The sequence below is a fragment of the Stegodyphus dumicola genome, chromosome 6 (genome assembly GCF_044657685.1).
Source record: "Stegodyphus dumicola isolate Sdum_Otavi_A_Nest chromosome 6, ASM4465768v1".
In the NCBI taxonomy this organism is placed as follows: Eukaryota; Metazoa; Arthropoda; class Arachnida; order Araneae; family Eresidae; genus Stegodyphus; species Stegodyphus dumicola.
Window position 1 is genome coordinate 106,666,031 of NC_140773.1, and position 19,300 is coordinate 106,685,330.

At 33.3% G+C, this 19,300-nt stretch overlaps 1 protein-coding gene across 2 annotated transcripts in view; it reads right to left on the reverse strand.

Annotated features, from left to right (window-relative positions):
• Positions 1–1,398: 1,398 nt before the first annotated feature.
• LOC118192424 (dual oxidase maturation factor 1-like) overlaps positions 1,399–19,300 on the reverse strand; it is a 293,294-nt gene continuing 275,392 nt past the window's right edge. For both annotated transcript variants that reach the window (XM_085818777.1, XM_085818776.1), the window contains exons 8-10: positions 15,429–15,531; positions 10,242–10,490; positions 1,399–2,612 (exon numbers count right to left, since the gene is read on the reverse strand). In XM_085818777.1, coding sequence (XP_085674903.1) covers positions 2,525–2,612; positions 10,242–10,490; positions 15,429–15,531 — 440 coding nt within the window. In that variant the 3' untranslated portion in view covers positions 1,399–2,524. The remainder of the gene's footprint in view (positions 2,613–10,241; positions 10,491–15,428; positions 15,532–19,300) is intronic.

Sequence of the window (19,300 nt, forward strand, 5' to 3'; positions counted from 1 at the left end):
ACAAAAATTGGAAAACTTTAGTACCACGACTACAAAGTACTACTACCACCACTCTTGAACAAAGCTCAGATCGCATAAATTTACGAATGTTACAGAAAAAAACTCAATTAGGATGTTGGGGTTTTAATTTTTGAATTTAATAGGCAAAAATACTTTGCTTCGTTTTACGTACCACTTATTTTTCTCTTGCGCACCACCGGTTGAGAACCCCTGGTTTAAATCTTCTTCTCAGCAGTGTTATTTCACTGGAAGTTTTAAACAGGGTGATAAGTTGCCTGACTGTCTATACGAAGCCGAAATTTAGTACTAAAATATACTGGTTACGTACATGATAATCACACATTTTTTAAGAACCTTTTTAAGAATCCAGTTTTAGAAAGAAATACTATTAAATTTTCTAGAAAGTTTTTAATCGTGCTTTTTAAAACTGAGTTTACCCCAATCCCCCTCCCAACAAAATGGCACAGTTCTATATCTCCCGTTCTTCTCGGCCGATGGTTAAAATTTACGCGCTTTGTTAAAATTATTTGAAAGAATGAACGATGCAACATTTTTTTCGGCTTGTGCACAGTGTAGAAAGAGAAAGGTAAATAATTACTATAAATTGAAGAATTTCGCCAAAAGAACTACACTTAGCGCAATCTGAAAAAAGTGCGCCAGAAAAAGTCCGATTTCTGCATCAAAATACTTATGTTAGAGGAATGCAATATATAAATCTAATATATCCTAAGTCGCGCTTTTGAAACATAAAAAATGCAAATTGAATTTCGTCAATCGGCCCAGTAGAACTGTCCTTCCCCATTAGACTGAAGAATAACTGAAACGTATTAATTATGATGAATAAAAAGTAATATTCATGGGTAATCATATGGAGTCAGAGGCAAGTCTATTGTTGATAACTGTCATTCTCATAAGTTTTCTTGTCTCGAGCGTCAGTGGTGACGTATTCGTTCAGTTTCATGCAAATATTGGCAAAAAGACTCCAACGAATAGAATTTGAGTACATAGTACTATTCTTCCTCCTCCAGTAATATCTTAAGAAGCTTTCCCTACTGTTGAATTCAATGCACACATTACACATAAACACTTACTATCACAAGTATCTGTGCCTTTCCCAGTACGTGATTTACTTGGTCCTCCGAAATGGAAATAACCTTCTCGATCAATGTAGTGATCAGGAAGTTCTAGTAGTGTTAAAACCTAAGATTATTTATATTTTTTATATATTAATAAAATATTGTCATTTAAATCTTTAAGTTTTCACTCAGAAGAATTAAGTTCTGTTTTATAAAATTGAATACTGTTCGTAATATAATAATTATTTTTACATGAACCCATACTAATGGATGTTTATGTGTTTCAGATTGCATTGAAATCATAGTAAAATAATCAGCACAATTTCGTGACTTAAATTATTTATTTATTTCTAAAACAATTACGCATTCAGTTTAACAGAACATTGCACTTTTATAATGTGTACAAAAACAAACCTCGAGTTTCATAATATTCATTCCACTCTTAGACATCGATAAATAAATATGTACAATGATATGACCATGGTTACATTTCTTTATCTAAAATTATGTACATGCAAAGTAATATTAATTTAAACATCCATACCTCACAAATAATCATTACAAATGGTCACTCTTGCAAGTCTTGCGACGATTTTGGCAAAAACGTATCTAGTCAAAATCTCTCAGTGTAGATTTATGGGCCAAAATCATTTTACACACATTATTACCCGTTGAAAATGTTACCTTTACTATGGCCTGAATTTTAAAACACAAATAACAAAATTCATTCAATTAAATATGGCGAACTTTCTTAGAAGATATCACACAGATCGAATTAAATGGCAGTAAATTTTACATAAAAGCATACCAAAAGGTCAGTCACGATGCATGCGTTTTCCATATTAAACTTCTTCAAATCTCCAAATAATTTAATGAAACACACCTATTTCAAACTTTATAAGAGGAACTCAGTCAGGATTGGTTAACTATTTGCAGTTTACATTTCCCATATTATCCCTCAATCCGCCTTCACTACGACAAAGAAAGCAAGAACGCAGCACATAAATGGACAGATGTTTTCCTGCTTCTTATTTTTGTAAAGATTTGTCACGAATTTCCCATGCCTGAGTCAGAACACCATTGAAATATTTTTCCACTTACGAAAAACGTGGTGAAGATATTGGTGACGTTCATAGAAGATTGCAGTTTATAAACCGATATAAAATATTAAATTACTGTTGCAAAATATTTATCCATTTCATCATGAACATTGACTAAGGAACATTGCGAATAAAGTCATATGGCTTTCTTCTTTAACATTTCTTTATCAGTAACCTGCACGTTTACATTCATTTTCGTAATTGGTACAACAAGAATACAGTGACAAAATGGCTTGCACGAGGAACTTGTAGAGTTAATGGGATCCATGGATCCTTTGACAGATTTACACTAACGTTTTACAGTACGTTGCTTAGGCACGTCCGTATATTTCCTTATTAGAACAAGCTTCACCACATAGCAGCAGCAGAAATGTCGATGTTCACGTCTTTGGAAGTAGATGGTCGGTATGCATCAGTGGTAAAGCTGTGTATCCTCCTGAAATAAGTAAAAACTTACATGAAATACATGTTAAGAACATTTAAAATCTCACAACAGAAAGAAAAAGAAAAAGATTTCCATTTATAAAATGTTTTTGTAACAAAAGTTCTACAAAATACAAATGGAAGCAACTACAGGCAAACGATAACGTATATCATGTTCATGAAAGCATGTGTAACCCGCTAATCAGTGTTACTCTTCTTTTACTGAAGAAAAAGGCAAGGATTTAAGAAATATTACAAAATCCGAATAATTATCGTCAAAGTTCTGAATTTTGTGATTAATCTTTTCAAGCCAAAGTTTTTCAAGAAAAAGATTTGGAAATGGAAGTCAATCACACATCATTATTATTTTCAAAAAACATAATAGACGTAAAACTAATCCAAACTACAAGGAAAATAGAAGTTGCTATCAGCCGCTATATGGAATGTTATAGCATAGTTGGTTGATAACTTGCAAATGTTAATAACTGCATTAGTGTGTGATAATATGCACGACGTACGCATCGAAAATGGTGCTGCGTAGCCAGCGGTCATTGAGAGAGTTCTTGCTGTAAGTCTTGCACCGAATGCGTTTTAGTGAGCATATCAGAATCCAAATTTGTGTTTGAAGGATTGGTAGAATGTAACTTGAACTCAACGACTCTAATATTTTATTATGAGATGGGAGATTGTCAGTTATGTTCACGTAATTTGGAAGCACTTTGGCATAGCTACTTTGGAAGCAACTGGGCACTTTGGTTCATGTGCCAAAGTTTTCAATGTTCCAATGTCTGTTTTCTGTTCAAGTACCACTGCTGAATATAATGTTAATTAATTATTTCATATTTCTTTTCATTGCATCAGAATTCCTCTCAGGAAATGCTAACGACACTATGCATAATCTTCAAAATAAAGGCTCAGGGAACACAAAAGAGAATTTCTGAACTTCACTCATATACACTCACAACTCACTGAAGATTCAATACACAATTTCAAGAATTAAATGATCTATTGGAAATCGCTTGGTACCAGAAATCACAAGAACTTCTTTAGATATATTGAGGTGTCCGATGCTTCACCAGGCAAGAGTGTCTGGCAAGACGCAGAGGTTCAGCATCATATCGGATAGATAGTTATGTTTTGGTCGTTTATTCAATACGATATGAAAACAATACGATATTTTAAATAATGATTTTTAATATTTAATTAATGAAACGAAGTACTTTCTTTCATTGGGAGGTACGAGGTACTTAACCGACTTAGGCTTGGGCGCTACTCAGGCCGGAAGTGGTGGCCACTTTAGTGTGGAAGCACCTAATAGGTGGGCAACCGTTACCTCTTATGAAGGGATAGACAGTTAAAGCTATGCCTTCTTCGGAATTCGAACCCTATACCTTCGGTACCGCAGTAGGCTCCATTATCCACTATACTGTCTGGGCGGCATAAAAATAATATAAATAATAAGTTTATATTTAAGGCTTTTAAAACATTAAACTTTATAAAATTTAAATTATTTCAAATATTTATGCAATTTATGAAATTAAATCGAATTTTCATAAATACAATTTATATAATTGCATAGGATTATCAAGGTCGGATTTACGTATAAGCTACACAAGCTATAGCTTAGGGCCCCCACTTTCTTGGGAGCCCCCCCCCAAAAAAAATTAAAATGTAGTATAAATATTTAAAAAAATATATTATAACATACTTATGAAGGGCCCCATATCTCAAATAGCTTAGGGCCTTATCAAGTATAAATCTGGTTCTGAGGACTGTAACAGTGAATTCTCATTCAGCAAATTAATTTATTAAACTCTTGAAGTAATTTCTTTCTTCTAATACTTACTTTATTAACTAATTATCAAAGAAATGTTTTAAAACTATTTAGTAAATCTCTTACCTGAAGTAAACATACTTTTCTTTAAAACTTATAATTATTTTATTCCCTTTTGCTGTTGTATTAATTAAGATTATGCATTTCGCATTTAAATCTTGCATTTTAAACATATATACAGAAAATTCAATAAGCAGATTCTTAAAGTTATCAAATCCTTTTTAAGACCGCAATAACAGTAATAATTGCTGTATGCCTTTATTTTCGAAAATGGAGCAGATGTTAGAAGTCTCCCATTAAACCTATAATATAGAATAGAGGCGATTGTATGAAATGAGGCGTAAATAATACCTGGCGAAATCATTAAATAAATATGCCAATAAAGCAAGGAGCTTGGAATAATGATACTAAAATAGCAGCTTAGAAGGCCAGTTTAAAATTGCAACTGAAGTCCCAATTTAGATTACATACACGAATTCTGAATATATTTTCCCCTTATCGTCTTGATGAAAAAATTAGTGAAAAAATTCTTATCAAGAAGTTTCGAGAAATCTAGAAGTGGGACCTTAATGTTTTAGAACCCGAATCTTAAAAAGTTCGTGAATCTCTCGAATGCTCCAGACCGAAATGAGAAGACGAACATTTTTACTCAGTGTTAAGATTTTAACAGTTAAGAAAATTTGAAATATGCGTGCAACGAAAAATGAAATTTAACAAAAATATTTTTAAAAATTTACCTATATTTATTAGAAAGATGAATGAAATTAAACTGAAATTATGAAATCTTGGAGTTCCTTTTCTGTATTGGCAAATAATATGAGAAGAAACTTTTGACTGAGAGTTCAGATTCCAGTTAACCATTCATAAGTCATCAATCGGTGCTAAGCAATTCAACTTTGAAAACTAGAGTCTTGTGCAAGACGCAGGTTTTACATAGCATAGCAGAAATGTTAGGAATATCCAGGATTTAGCAGTAGTAGGTTACCTATGTTTAAAATTGTTCAGATGATTCGAGAACATTAGAAAAAGCGCAGTGCATTTGTGGGAATTCATTTAATTTACTTAATAGTTATTTTATTCTGAAGCAGCCTTTCCTATGGCTCTTGCTTTCCTTCAACTCACTCTTTCTTGCTAGAATACAAATAACCTATCGCACGTATACTAAAATGAGGTAGAATGAAGTTGGTGTAAGGGAAGGTTTTTGGAAGGTGAATTCAGAGCGTGTCCTGCTTACTTAAAGGCTACGCTGCTACTTTTGATTTCCTAGCAATTAGACTTCTGTGGCATTGAGCTATTCTTGCCATTAGGCTTGTTTAGGCCAACTTTTACGAGTCACAGCCGGCTTGCGCGACAAGTAACCTGTGACGCCGTTAGGCTAAATTAACTTCATTTAATTTTAAGTTAATCATTACTTTTTGAGTTAGGCCAAAAGTATTGGGTTTTGTAAGCACGACTTGGTGCCATTTGTGAGCTTTATCTGAATTAATAAAGGGTCCTTTACATCTTCTCCTGACTTCTGTCGTACCTTAAGTCTTAGAGATAATTCCTTAAACAATTTTTGAATATCAAGCTTAGTTTATGATAGCAAAACATGCGAGACTTTATATGTTAATTACTCAAAAATTCTGGCTGTTTCGGTTTGTAGGCATTTAGCATAATAGGACTGCCCACGTTGCAAATGATCGCTACTATGGGATGCCAATAAGACTGATATTTCTACACTTTTGAATTCAAAAGTTTAATGATACTAAAGATTCGAACGACAAAATAAGTGTTGGAAAGAGAGAATTTAGAGGACGCTGCTTGGCAGCAGAACTGATTACATGTAAGGCAGAAACGAAGTATCGGTTGATTAGGCAGTATAAGTTCTGTGAAGGTTGGTGCACCTAATAATAGGATAAATGTAAATATGTACATAACGATAATAAATGGTAAATGAAAATGAACCACTAGATGCTTTGTGTTCCTGTACGGGCCGCCACAGTTTAATGCAGATTCCTTACAATGGTGCATCTGCCGGCAATCGAGCCCTGGACGTCCGCGTGGTAGGCGAGCATTCTACAACTGAACCACCGGATGCTTGTGTTGATGTACAGGCTGCCATGGCTTAATGCAGGTTTTTTATAACAAATGAGATGATTCGAGTTTTCGACTCTCGAATCGTTTTCGATATTCGCAAGAATTGAGTATTCCGAATGTTCTTCAGCTAGGAATAACTAATCATTTTAAAATATGAATTTTTAAAGTAATGAAATTTAATTTTACAAAGCAATCATACTTTCTTTCCAAGTTGACACCCATTATAATTGAAACACAAGCACCTTTTACGAACATTTCAGAACCCGTAAATCTAACAACTATTGCGGAGGTCTGTTCAGATAACATCACATCTTAAAGACGTTATCACTCTCGCAAGAGGTCATTTTCCGGCCATTCGAAGGTCATTCGCTTCGAAGGGCATCCCTGACCTCCTTCGAAAAGCGAGTTAATGTAACGAAAAGTAAACAATGGTTTATTGATTTCGAAACAGCATCCCAAGGTTCAAAATACGTAGAATAGGAAGGAACATTCCCGCTTTATTATATCACCCAAGCATGACAAGTATCATAAATCTGCCTGTACAAAAGAAAAATAGAGAGAATTTATTTGCATAGACAGGAAAAATTAATGTGTAAGGGATACGGTTAAGTATTAATCGCAGTTCATGCTTCGTTGATGTCCTCAGCTAATATAATATCCAGGCGCTTTGATTTGTTTTCAGAGGAAAGAGGAAGGCGATGATGGAAGACCTTGAAGGACGTACAGAGTTTAAAATTTGCAAGTAGGTTAATTAGAAAAGTTGATGAAATATCGAGTGACCACAAACATGTAGGCTCGTGGATACTGAATTTTCACTGTTTTAAAGGAAATGTAGCCTTGTAGCTAGACGAAAAGCATTGCAGAAGTCGATCTAGTTTTCTTACAATCAAAATACGTTTCAGACTTGTATGCTTATTAGTAATTCACCAGATGCATATTGGTATCCTCATATAGCGATATGAGAGCTGTTAAACATTAGTGGTAATTTCTTATGGCCCTCTAACAGAAACGTTTTGATCAGGACTTAACATAATGATTTGTAATATCCGAAATGAAAAAATATTTCTTTTTTCTTGGAAATTAACTTTTAGACACGAATGCATTTAACTGAATGATATCAATAAAGTTAAATAAAAATTTCTACCAAAATTTAGAGTCCTTTTTGGAATTTTTTTGAAATTAATGATAAAAGTTTAGAATAGGAATGGGATATCCAATTCCGGGATCCTTCGAATATTGAAAAAGATTCAGTTTAAAAAACTCTTTGTGCTCTTATCATCATTTAAACCTTTCAGATCCTTACCTAAATAATCTTTGTACATTTTACAGTTAACAAATTTGTTTAATTTTATTGATATCGCATAAAAGTTACATTAAAAAAATCTACTCTACTTTTCCTATTCTCAGCTTCATTTGCATTATCAATATCAAGTAGTGGCGGCTTTGAATGTCACGTCGTTAATTTTTCTGCGGAGAATTTAGTGCTTCATGTTTAATGTGCTATCTGGCTGAACTCTTGAAATAGTCATCTGCTCTCTAGTGTTGCATTGCAATAAACAATGGAAAAATTGAAAATATTTGAATTGGTGTTAACAGATATTTTATGGATTTATATTAACAAAATGAATATGAAGATGCAAGGATTTTAATTACTTATTTCGTTCCCCAAATTTCATTTACAAAATAAATTTCATTTTATCTTTTTAATAAATAGGGACGTATTTAAAAAAACGTATTCTAAATTTGTTTTCATTAATTGCAGATTTCAGATTTGGACTTGATTATAACTTTTAACAATAAATATTCGAGAACCTTTCAAGATTCAGATTCGAATTCGAGGAAATTTAGGATTTGTACCAGCTTCATTGCTAACTGACTGAATCTAACGCGCCACAGAGCACCCCAGTAGAAATATTGCTATTAGAATTTTATTTATTAAGCATATATTATTTGAACTTATTATTTTAGCATTACAAGTTATAAGTTTGTAATGCTAAAGATTTAACATTAGTATTACAGAGGGATATAGTGTTTAAACTTGAAAACTACTCCTCTTTTTCATAGAAATGAATTCCTGGTTATGCATGCGTTAATAAGAAATAATAATAACAAAGCTAAACAAAACAAAAAAAAAAAAAAAAAAAAAAAAAAAAAACTGAAAGATTTCAGAATTTAAATTACGTCCAAAGGGGCGTTTTTTCAACGTTTTGTGTGTTACCTTTATTTATTAAATATCCCGTTCTTTACTCTTAAACCATAAAATTAAGTTCAATAGCAATGTCGCAAAATAATTTTTATGAGCATATCTTTAGGATTTCCAATACACAGTTCTGCGCGCTAAAAATAAAAAGGTTTTTCCTGCCGTAGAGTGTTGCCATTGTTCGCCTTTAAATCGTTGAGTTTGTTACTCAAAAATTCATTAAAGTTTTACAAAATATGAAATCGATCATAAAACAAATTCCGAATTTCAAATTTGATCTTCCACATACACATATTCGTAGGAAGATTACGTCGTTCAAAATTCGATGGCTCTAGATACCGTTGTTTTATCACAATGCAAGAAATATAAATACATTTATGCAGATTTTTCATTATTTAATTTCTTCAAACATAATGCAGAACTCTAACATTTGGTGGCAACAGTTTGAAAAGTGAAACGGACATTTATAGTGATTCAACGCAAAATCGCAAAACGAAAACAATAGTCTTTCAGGGACAAAGCTCCTTTGGACTAATAAAAATGTCTACTCAAAACAATAAACCAGAATATATAAAGTCACTGTAACATTTTTGGAGTTGTATTAAGTAAGAACAAATCTTTCGTATTTTAACCGCTACCCCATAAGACTAATAATGATAAAATAATAATTAGACTTGATAAGAGATATTTTAGATCTTCAGCCAGCAATATAACCATACTACGACTTTCTAGTAAAATATTTAGCCCAATTTTCAAAGTGATTTCTTTTATTCATTTATTTTATTCCAAAACTGAAAGACCTTTTAAATCCATCAATGAAAGGCCACAAAACCATGCTTTAGTATAAGATTCCCCATTCTTTTTACTTTTGCGGAAACTTTAAAACGACTTCCATATCTCAGGATCTCCTCAATAAACATTTTACATATATTTGCATATGACTAGTCTATTCATCATTACATTATCGTATACATATAACTAGGGTTTCAGGGAACAGTGGTTGAGAAACATTATTTTAGTAAACTGTACTATTGAAAAAGTTGAGGAGCTGGAAACCTTGAAATGTTCACCATGCCTGCGTCCGAAGTTAAATAAGGAATCTCCGAATAACCGGCTTGATTTATTAGCTGTTTCCTAACAAAATGACATACAAGGAATATCTTCAATGTTTTAATTTTTTTGCAATTTCAGAAATTAAAAGAAGAGAAAAAGTATATATACACCAGCAGAACCACTATTAAATTTTTTGGGAGATTTTTCAAGTAGTTAACATCAATTACTTGTTCTTTACTTACAACATTTACTTTTTCAGGTATGAAAAAGTATCTTGTTTCCATACATAAAAAGTGTTACTGAACAGGCACATTATGCAAATAAAATACTGATAATTTATTTAATACATTATTTTTAACAAACCAGTGGAGCGTTCAAGAGAAATTTAAAAATAATCGATCAAAATGTTTTTACAGATCTTATAGAACTTAGGTTAACACCGGAATTGAAGCATAGCATAATGATCATTAACTTACTTGGGTTGGATGAAAGAAGACAGAGGATTTTTCTTAAGACCTTCTTTTTGGGCAAATTTTCCAAAATTTCTGAGGCTAACAGCCCTCTTTCCATTCACAATGGTGCTGTAGTCTTCTTCGTCAGTTTCGTAAGCGTTATTTTCAAATCCTTTCTGGGATGTATTAGTAGATGACGTTTGTGCAGACGCAGAGCTGTTGGCTTGTGAACACTGTTGTTTTTTCAAGGGTTCCGGATGGGACACAAAGTACCTGAAAAATTTTTCTTTTGTATCAGTTTTAAATGCATCATTCAATCAACCTTACGAAAACTATGAAATCTTTTCTTTGCTTTAGAAGAAGCGTTAAAATGCATAAACTGATCAGAAGGAAAATAAGAAGTTTCTCTGAAGTCTTGGAAAGAGACTTTCACAAACAAAAAAAGGAGTTAATTTGGCATTTGAGAAGAGAATTATTAGAACATTAACAGAGAGAAACAGATATAAGCGACCCCTATTCAATTATTGCTTTCCTTTTCTACATAGTAATTTAACTAAAAGGACTGCTAAATTTGTCATGGGATGCAGAATATTTCGACTTTCCAACATAGAATTTATTGCTTTTTTTTACAAAAGCTATAGAAAAATCTTGACTGAAATATAATTATGCGTATGTATAAGCAATAAAAATGAGTACTTATTCAATATTTTGTAACGTTTAGTAACTGATATATAACTCTGCTTCAAGGGATAATAACAGTTTACTCTGAGCAATATAAATCGAAAGTATTGCTGCATTTCTTTACACCACAGATCCACTGTTCATAACACTCACGATCACGCTGATATAGTATAGTATATATATATACTAATTCAGAAGTCAAACAACAAAAATCAGCGTTATTACCTACAAAATTTGACTAGTTTCGATGGTTTTACCGAACCATCGAAACTAGTCAAATTTTGTAGGTATAACGCTGATTTTTGTTGTTTGACTTCTGAATTAGTATTTATTCGGCGTGTTATTGTGCCTTAATATATATATAGCTTTTAAAAACTAGAGGGAATTATCTCAAAATAACCTGTTACTAAATAATGCGTTGATAGCTATATTTAATTAGCGATATGCTAGAAGAATAATGTAATTATCACAGTGAACTAAAATGCAGTGAAGTTGAAAAAAGAAACGATCATAAAAGCTATACTTGTAGAGACATTAGGATTTTTTAGAAGCCAGAGAGATGAAAAATATGCAACCGCCTTCGCCGGGAATCGAACCACGGACCTCTGGAATACCGGCCCAGCGTGCTACCGTTACACCACGAAGGTACGCTAGAGAAGTGGGAGAAATACCTTATAAACTGTACTGTTATACATTTCTTATAGAATTTCCTGCAGGTGTGTGGTGATACGAAAAATTCAATTATAACTTTATTTCTGAGCTAATCATTGAACAAGTTAGTAAAGCCAAAAGAAACTTAATTATCTAAAAAATTCGGTTGATCTTTGGATTATGGTAACTTGGCGATTTTTTGGCGAAAATTTGGCGATTAACTCTGCTACAGCAACCCTCTATTTTCTCTTTTTCGCCGCCATTTTGTCTTCACGAAGTAAAGACATGTTTCTTTTCTTTTTATTTACTGAACACTTTTTCCAACAATCTACTAGCCGAATTACACTTATGCTAGAAATTTTATGTAACAAAACTGCTTAATCATGACAAATATTAACTGCAAAATCGGGAAAAAGTGCACAATCGCAAACTCCTTGCGCGTTTTTCAGAATAGCACATACACATAAACCATGTACACGTCGACTTATTTTTACTTAAAAAAAAACATCCCAGAATTGCACAAAAATGGCATTGCGCACACTCTTCACTATATCCATGTACACTGCTTTTTCCTCATAAATTAGAAAAATTTCACGAAAATACATGAAAATTTTGTGAATCTTTAAACCCGGGAAAAAGAACATATATGAAATTACCTGATCGCGAAAAAGTATATACCCTTTCCAAAGATGAACATTTCCACGTATAAAATAAATAAAATATCCAAAAACGTTTACCTCTAAATTATCTATTATATCATAAACGTCACCAACGAATTCATACCGCTAACATTACAAATGGTTACAAATACTTAGTGTCAAATATTTAAATTATTTCCATGCACGTTTACTTCAACTGAAACGTATACAAAATTCCTACAAACATAAAATTCACAAAATAACTATCATTTAATTAAAATATCACTAAACCATGTACACATCGATTTTTTTTTACTTAAAAAAACATCCCAGAATTGCACAAAAATGGCATTGCGCACACTCTTCACTATATCCATGTACACTGCTTTTTTCTCATAAATTAGAAAAATTTCACGAAAATGCATGACAATTTTCTGAATCTTTAAATCCGGTAAAAAGAACATATATGAAATTACCTGATCGCGAAAAAGTATATACCCTTTCCAAAGATGAACATTTCCACGTATAAAATAAATAAAATATCCAAAAACGTTTACCTCTAAATTATCTATTATATCATAAACGTCACCAACGAATTCATACCGCTAACATTACAAATGGTTACAAATACTTAGTGTCAAATATTTATATTATTTCAATGCACGTTTACTTCCACTCAAACGTATACCCTGTTTCACACAACATAAAATAAAGCTAAATACAAAATTTCCAGAATTTTTCGAGATTTCCCCCCTTTTCCGATTAAAGAACTGTAATTCGTCCATTAATGTCCCATGACATATCTCATGATCTCTCATTTCCCTCACACAAAATAATGCGTAATCGGAAGTGAGTACTTCTCACATTATTACCAAAGTCCTAGGTAGTAACCTTTATCGCTTCCCAAATGTCGCCAAACTACCAGTTACCATATTCCAAAGATCAGCCGAAAATTCTCATTAAATTAAATATATAAATGCATACATATAATTTGAAGCGGCAAACAGAAATAAATATAAAAGGAAGGAATAACATAAGGGTAAAAAAAAAAAGAGGAAATTCAACAGAAAAAAATTAAAATTGTAGAAAGCGGAAGCGTAAAAGACATAATAAAAATAAATAGAAACTAACTGAGTGATAAAAATGAAATATATGCAAAATTGAAATATTAAAAGTTTTTAAAATAAATTATCTAGGACGTTTCTGTAGAAGTAAAAGCTTAGATATTTACAAAGGTCAACCAGAAAGTAAGTACCGTTTGGATATGAAAAAGATTAGTAATTTGGTTTCATCTGCATTTTGTACAGAAAAATCTACACACCTTAAAACTATTTTTGTCAATGTCACAATGTCATTAAAAATTTTAGAGCGTAAAAGGATATCTAGTGAATTTGGCATCACATCAGATTTATAGAGCCTGTTCAAAATGATCCCACTTGTGTACCATAAACAGATTCACTCGATATTTTCTTTTTAATAATACACATTTGATGATTACAGGAATAATCTGGTGACAAATGTGAAGGATCCTTTTTTTCAGACTATAGAGGTTAGTACAATCTTTTTATATCCTACAAGTATTAGTATCCTTGAGTATCCTACAAGTAAAATGAAAGTACTACTTATATCTGGGTTTCAGAGGGACGACTCGAACCAACAATGATTTATCTGTTGTTTCACAAACTGAAGCTCGATAGAATTATGGCATTCCTACGTATTCCAAGCTTTCTTAAGATATTTTGTTTTCGCATTAGAATTATTCATTCTGTTTTTTTTTTTTACTGTTTAATATATTTAAAAAATAAACTACGCAGAAAGATAAATTAAACATAAAAATAAATTACACAACCAAAACCTAAATTAAAAAAAAATAACGAATAGGATATCATTTTAGGCATACAGTGAGAATATTACATAGCAGAAGAAAATTTTACATGCGTACAGTCAGAAGAAACAATATACTTTTCGAATGCTTAGCATACCTCACTTTATTTGCAGGCTATACGACTTTAAAATGCCATTACGTCATTTCCGACCAGCCTAAGCACTGGATATTTATGATTCATTCTCGATGATGTTTTGTCTGTCCATAGATCGTCACACCTGAAACGCATTCATCTTACTGGACAATGTAAATAAATTAACATGTAGGAGGCCTTAAACACCACACAGAAACTCATCACATGCATTTCCTTTGCCTTCGACACAACTCAGTTTTACATTTTTTAAAATTTATTTTTTATTTTGTAAATGTAACAAATGTAGAGTCTTGTAGAATTTTCTGATGTCAGGAAACTGAAGAAATCCACAATGCCTTCTGCGGGATTCCAAATTCGGACATCCCGAATACATGTCGAGCGTGTTTCCAGTTACACAGCGAAGGCATGTGGAAAGGAGGGAGGAAATATGTTATATAGTCCCCCTTTTAAAGAAGAACTGGGAATTAGGGACCCAATCGACAAATTCTGGTGGTGACGAATTATCGTCCACTACCTTTCAGTTAGGGCGCAACCTGTAGAGTCCTTATAATTTTTTTTCGAAGTCTTAAATCTAAAGAATTCCGCAGTGTTCTCACCGGGATTCGAGTTCTGGACCTTCCGAATACGAGCCAGAAATGCTTCTAGCTGCACCACGAAAGCACACGAAAAGGAAGGGAAAATACCATTTTATAAACATTCCATACTTCAACGATGTAACTTTACTTGTACTGATGTCATTGGCCCGCGATTGTTGGCCATAGTACTTACTATGAGACAGATCATGCAGAATATTCAGGTCTGTGTATATCACGGTATCTTGGCCGGAAATGACATAATGGTATTCTGAAATCGTATATCTCTTAAATACAGCGTTGTACCGAAATCATTCCAACGGCACTGTATATTCTAATCCCATGAGTATGCTACGTATCGTCGTAGCATTTTTTTCTGGGACACCTTATGTAAGCGCCAAAAGTAACATGTAACACATTACCTTTACAGATAAGAATCTAGTTATCTGATCATTCATAAAAATAAAATTTTTAAATGCTTCTACAGGCCTCAGTAATATTTACACAATCCCTCATTGGTTGCTATTCTCGATATTAGAACCTTCAAACAGAATAACTTTGCATTTCATCCTCGAAAGAGATAAAGGCTATTTTCATCGTAACTATGCAGTTAGCTGATAGAAACTACTGTTGTTTTCCACTTTTCTGCAAACTAAAAGAAGTAAGTTTCGGTAAAGGTCTTGAATTTACCTGTACGGCATGTCATAGTCAACTTCTAAAATAGTTGTGAACTTGTTTGGAAACAAGAGGTCTACTATGGCCACTGCACCGCCAACAATGACGGAAATAATCCCTGAAAAAAGAGCAAATGGAAATTATTTCATCAGTATTATGATTATCATTATATAGTATTCTGATTATCAATATATAAGTTTCACATACAAATTAATAGTAGAATAAATTATTACATAACTAATACATGCTAGGTGTTAACATGTATAAAATCAATTACTTTATAATATTTTGAAATCACTCATGGAAGAAATAATATTGAAAGATTTACTCAAAATGTCAAGTAAGAAACACTTATAAACAAAAATAATAAATTAAAAAAATATAACCGTAACTTGGGTTGTAGACATATTAGATAATTTCGAAGCCAGAGCGATGAAAAATGAGCAACGTTAAAAAATGAGCAAATTTTAATGTTGAATGGGGATTAGGAGATCCAATCGCCAAATCGTGGGGGTGGAGAATCATCATCCACAAATTTTTTAGTTAGAGCACCACTGTAGAGACTTTAGGTAATTTCGAAGCCGGAAAGATGAAAAATGCGCAAAGCCTTCGCCGGGAGTCGAACCACGGGTCTCTCGAATACGCGCCGAGCGGGCTGACCACTACACCACGAAGGCATGCTAAGAAGGCGGGAGAAATAACATATAGGGTAAACTATACTTATTTGAGCTAGAGCATTACGTCAAAGAGCATTTGAATAGCTATTCGAAATTTAACTGAGAAAATTGTCTAAATAAATTATTGTCAAACTTATCAAAGTTTTCAATAAAAGCCTGAAATTCATAGCGTATTTTACTTATCTCAATTAAAGGTAAAATTAGCAACATTTAGAATTAATTAAATGTTCATAAGTTTTGTCTACAGTATAGTATCAACTGCTAAGAGCTAATTAAAATTTTCAGTTGCTATTTACAGCTAATTATTAAATGTTAAGAATAGTAATTGTAAATTATACTCGTCAAAGGTGAAACTGCAACACCATGAAGAAATGCGCGTAGCGATGGGAAAATAACAGGATCGGTAGATGTAAGAGACATATGCAAATGATTATATTCGCGTGCACATCTGGTCAAAAGATTCCTAGTTTCTTGCTACAAAAGCCAATAGCTGGCTGCTTTGTATATGCTATCAGTGACAGATTGTTATAATAGAACAATTGAAGACGGGTAGAAAATTCCTCAGAGATATCAGCAGTTATCCGCTGAGGAATGAGAAAGTATGATGAGCTGAATTTAGCGTTGGGGGCGCAACTGCTAGTCGTTTTGAACGGGACGTAAGCACAGTTCAGTGATGTGTGGCATGATGGACGCAGTAAGGAAGCAGCAGATCATCCAGGTGCATATCAGACCGCCCTGGTAGGCAAATTCGGCAAATGTTCGTGAGGAGCCGGCAAGTCATATTCAAACCTACCTTCCATTATCAGAAGTGATAGCTGTCTCCTGCAAAACCATTCGTTTCGGGTTGCAAGAGGTGAGAATGCGCGCACCGCGGCCAGCCAGTGCTACTAGACACAAGTCAAGGAAGTCAAGGAAGGAACAAATTCCATCGAGTATTGCATTCAGACAAATCCTGATTTTGTTTGTGGAAAAAATGATGGTCGTGGATATGTGTGGCAGCCTCTCTGGACAACGTTACATGTCAAACCATATCGTCGATCGTCACAATGGCGCCGCACCTGGCTTCATGGTTTAGGCTGCCTTCATGTTCGGATAGAGGACAACCCTTGTGCACATTACTGGCAGGTTAACATTGAACCAATAAGCAACGCAAATTGTTATGCCTATTGTACGGTCAGTAGTGCGGGCTGCCCCCGGCACGTTATTCCAGCAGGTCAGTGCTCGGCCTTATGTCGCACGTCACACTCAGAACAACCTTAGTGAAACTAACATCCTTCCCTGGCCGGTAGCCTCACTCGATCTCTTTTCCATCGAGCTTAAGAGGGCTGCCATCGAAAGTGTGGTGCACAATGCAACGTAGGCGCACTGAGAGCTGCAATGGGAAATGAGGAGCTGAGATTCGATAGGAACAGGGAACGGAGAGCTACAATGGACTCAGCTTCGTAAGGAATATCTCATAAGACTATTAATAGGTTCACAGACAGTATACCCCACGTTCAGAGGCCTATATAGTTGCACGTGGGGCCACATTAGATACTGAATAAACAGTTTAATTTTTCATATCTTTATTTCTTTCTTTTAATCATCTGCATATGTGTCTTACCTCTACTGATTCTCTCATTTTCACATTGCTGCGTTCATACCTTCATGGTGCTGCAATTTCCATTTTGACGAATGCAATATTTAAAATAAATTCAATAAGATTAATCGTATAAAATACACCGTGTTTCAAAAAGAATATAAGTATTACAAAGTGTTATTTTGTCCAAACTATTGATCACTGCGCCTCGGCTCGGCTATTGGCGATACGAATATATAGTCTAGTTTATATTAATAGCCGCTAGATGTCAGTTGTCTTCTGTTTTGCGTGGTAATCGTCACATGTTTAAAATGGCTACTCTGAAGCAGAAATTATTTTGTGTTCTTGAGTTTGACACCCTGTGGCTTCTTCCTGTGGGTTTTCATTAATGACAACGTTTATGTACCACCACTCACACAGAACCTGGAAGATGTGAAGAACCGGATCCGTACTGTCATAACATCAGTGACGACGGATATGCTTGCCCGAGTATGGAAGGAATTTGAGTATTGATATGTATTGTTCGTGTCGCTGATGGAGGACATGCTGAACATCTGTAACATCTGTAATCTGAGCTAGAGAGGTTTGTACATATGTCTGTAAAGTTTCATAATCGCATGTCATTCAGTTTAATAAATATATTCATTCGAAATACATATATTCTTTTTGAAACACGCTGCATAAAACTTTTTTCTAAAGTTGGGAGGATTCATTTTCGCGTTTCTGTTATAATTAAATGAACCTATAGCTTTAGGTTGCAATTATCATTTCATTAGCGTTTGAGTCTATTGTAAAGTTTAAAGAAATTTAGAATTATTATAACACAGATTCGTAAATTCAAATATATAAGATACCAAACGGTACAATGATTATTGAATAACGAATAATTAAACGGTATGAGAAAGTGCACCATCCACCATCAGTATAAAAATCCTTTGCTTGATTTATTTTATTAAGGTAGGTTAACTCTAGATTGATTTTTTTTTGCTTATGTATAAAATATTTTTGTTTTAACATTTTTTGTTTGCTTTTTGAAATTGGTAATGTTCATTAAAAATCTAATTTCTTAAATAGTTTAATTTCGCATAATTTTGTAATTATCACACATTTGATATACAACTCAAATAAGTGAAGTCAATTACTAAAAATTGTATAGTTTATAAAATGATATTTTAATACGTGTATGTGAAGACAAAAATATTAAATATCAGTACCCGTCTCAATTCATAAATAAAAATCAAGTACCTGTAATGATTACAAACAGTAAATAAAACTTTAGTGTCATAAATGATTCTTTGTTTAACCAACAGTTTGTATTGCTCATCAGTACTTGTATTCAAATGAGAGATTTCTGATAACAGTGTCACATAAATGCTACAAAATTAATACCACTGAGTTGAAAATAATGAAAATATGTTTGTAGGTATCTTTGCTCAATTTAATGGCAGTTTCATACAACCGCGATCTCTTATATTTGGTTAGTCGTGAACATTTTTATGATAAGGAGACACAATCTCGATGGGAACGCTTATTTGAAGGACCAATGTTTGGTGCATTATATTATGAAACTGATACTGACACAGATTTATATGCTCTAATTGTGCTTAACAATTATCTATAGCTTCCCACGT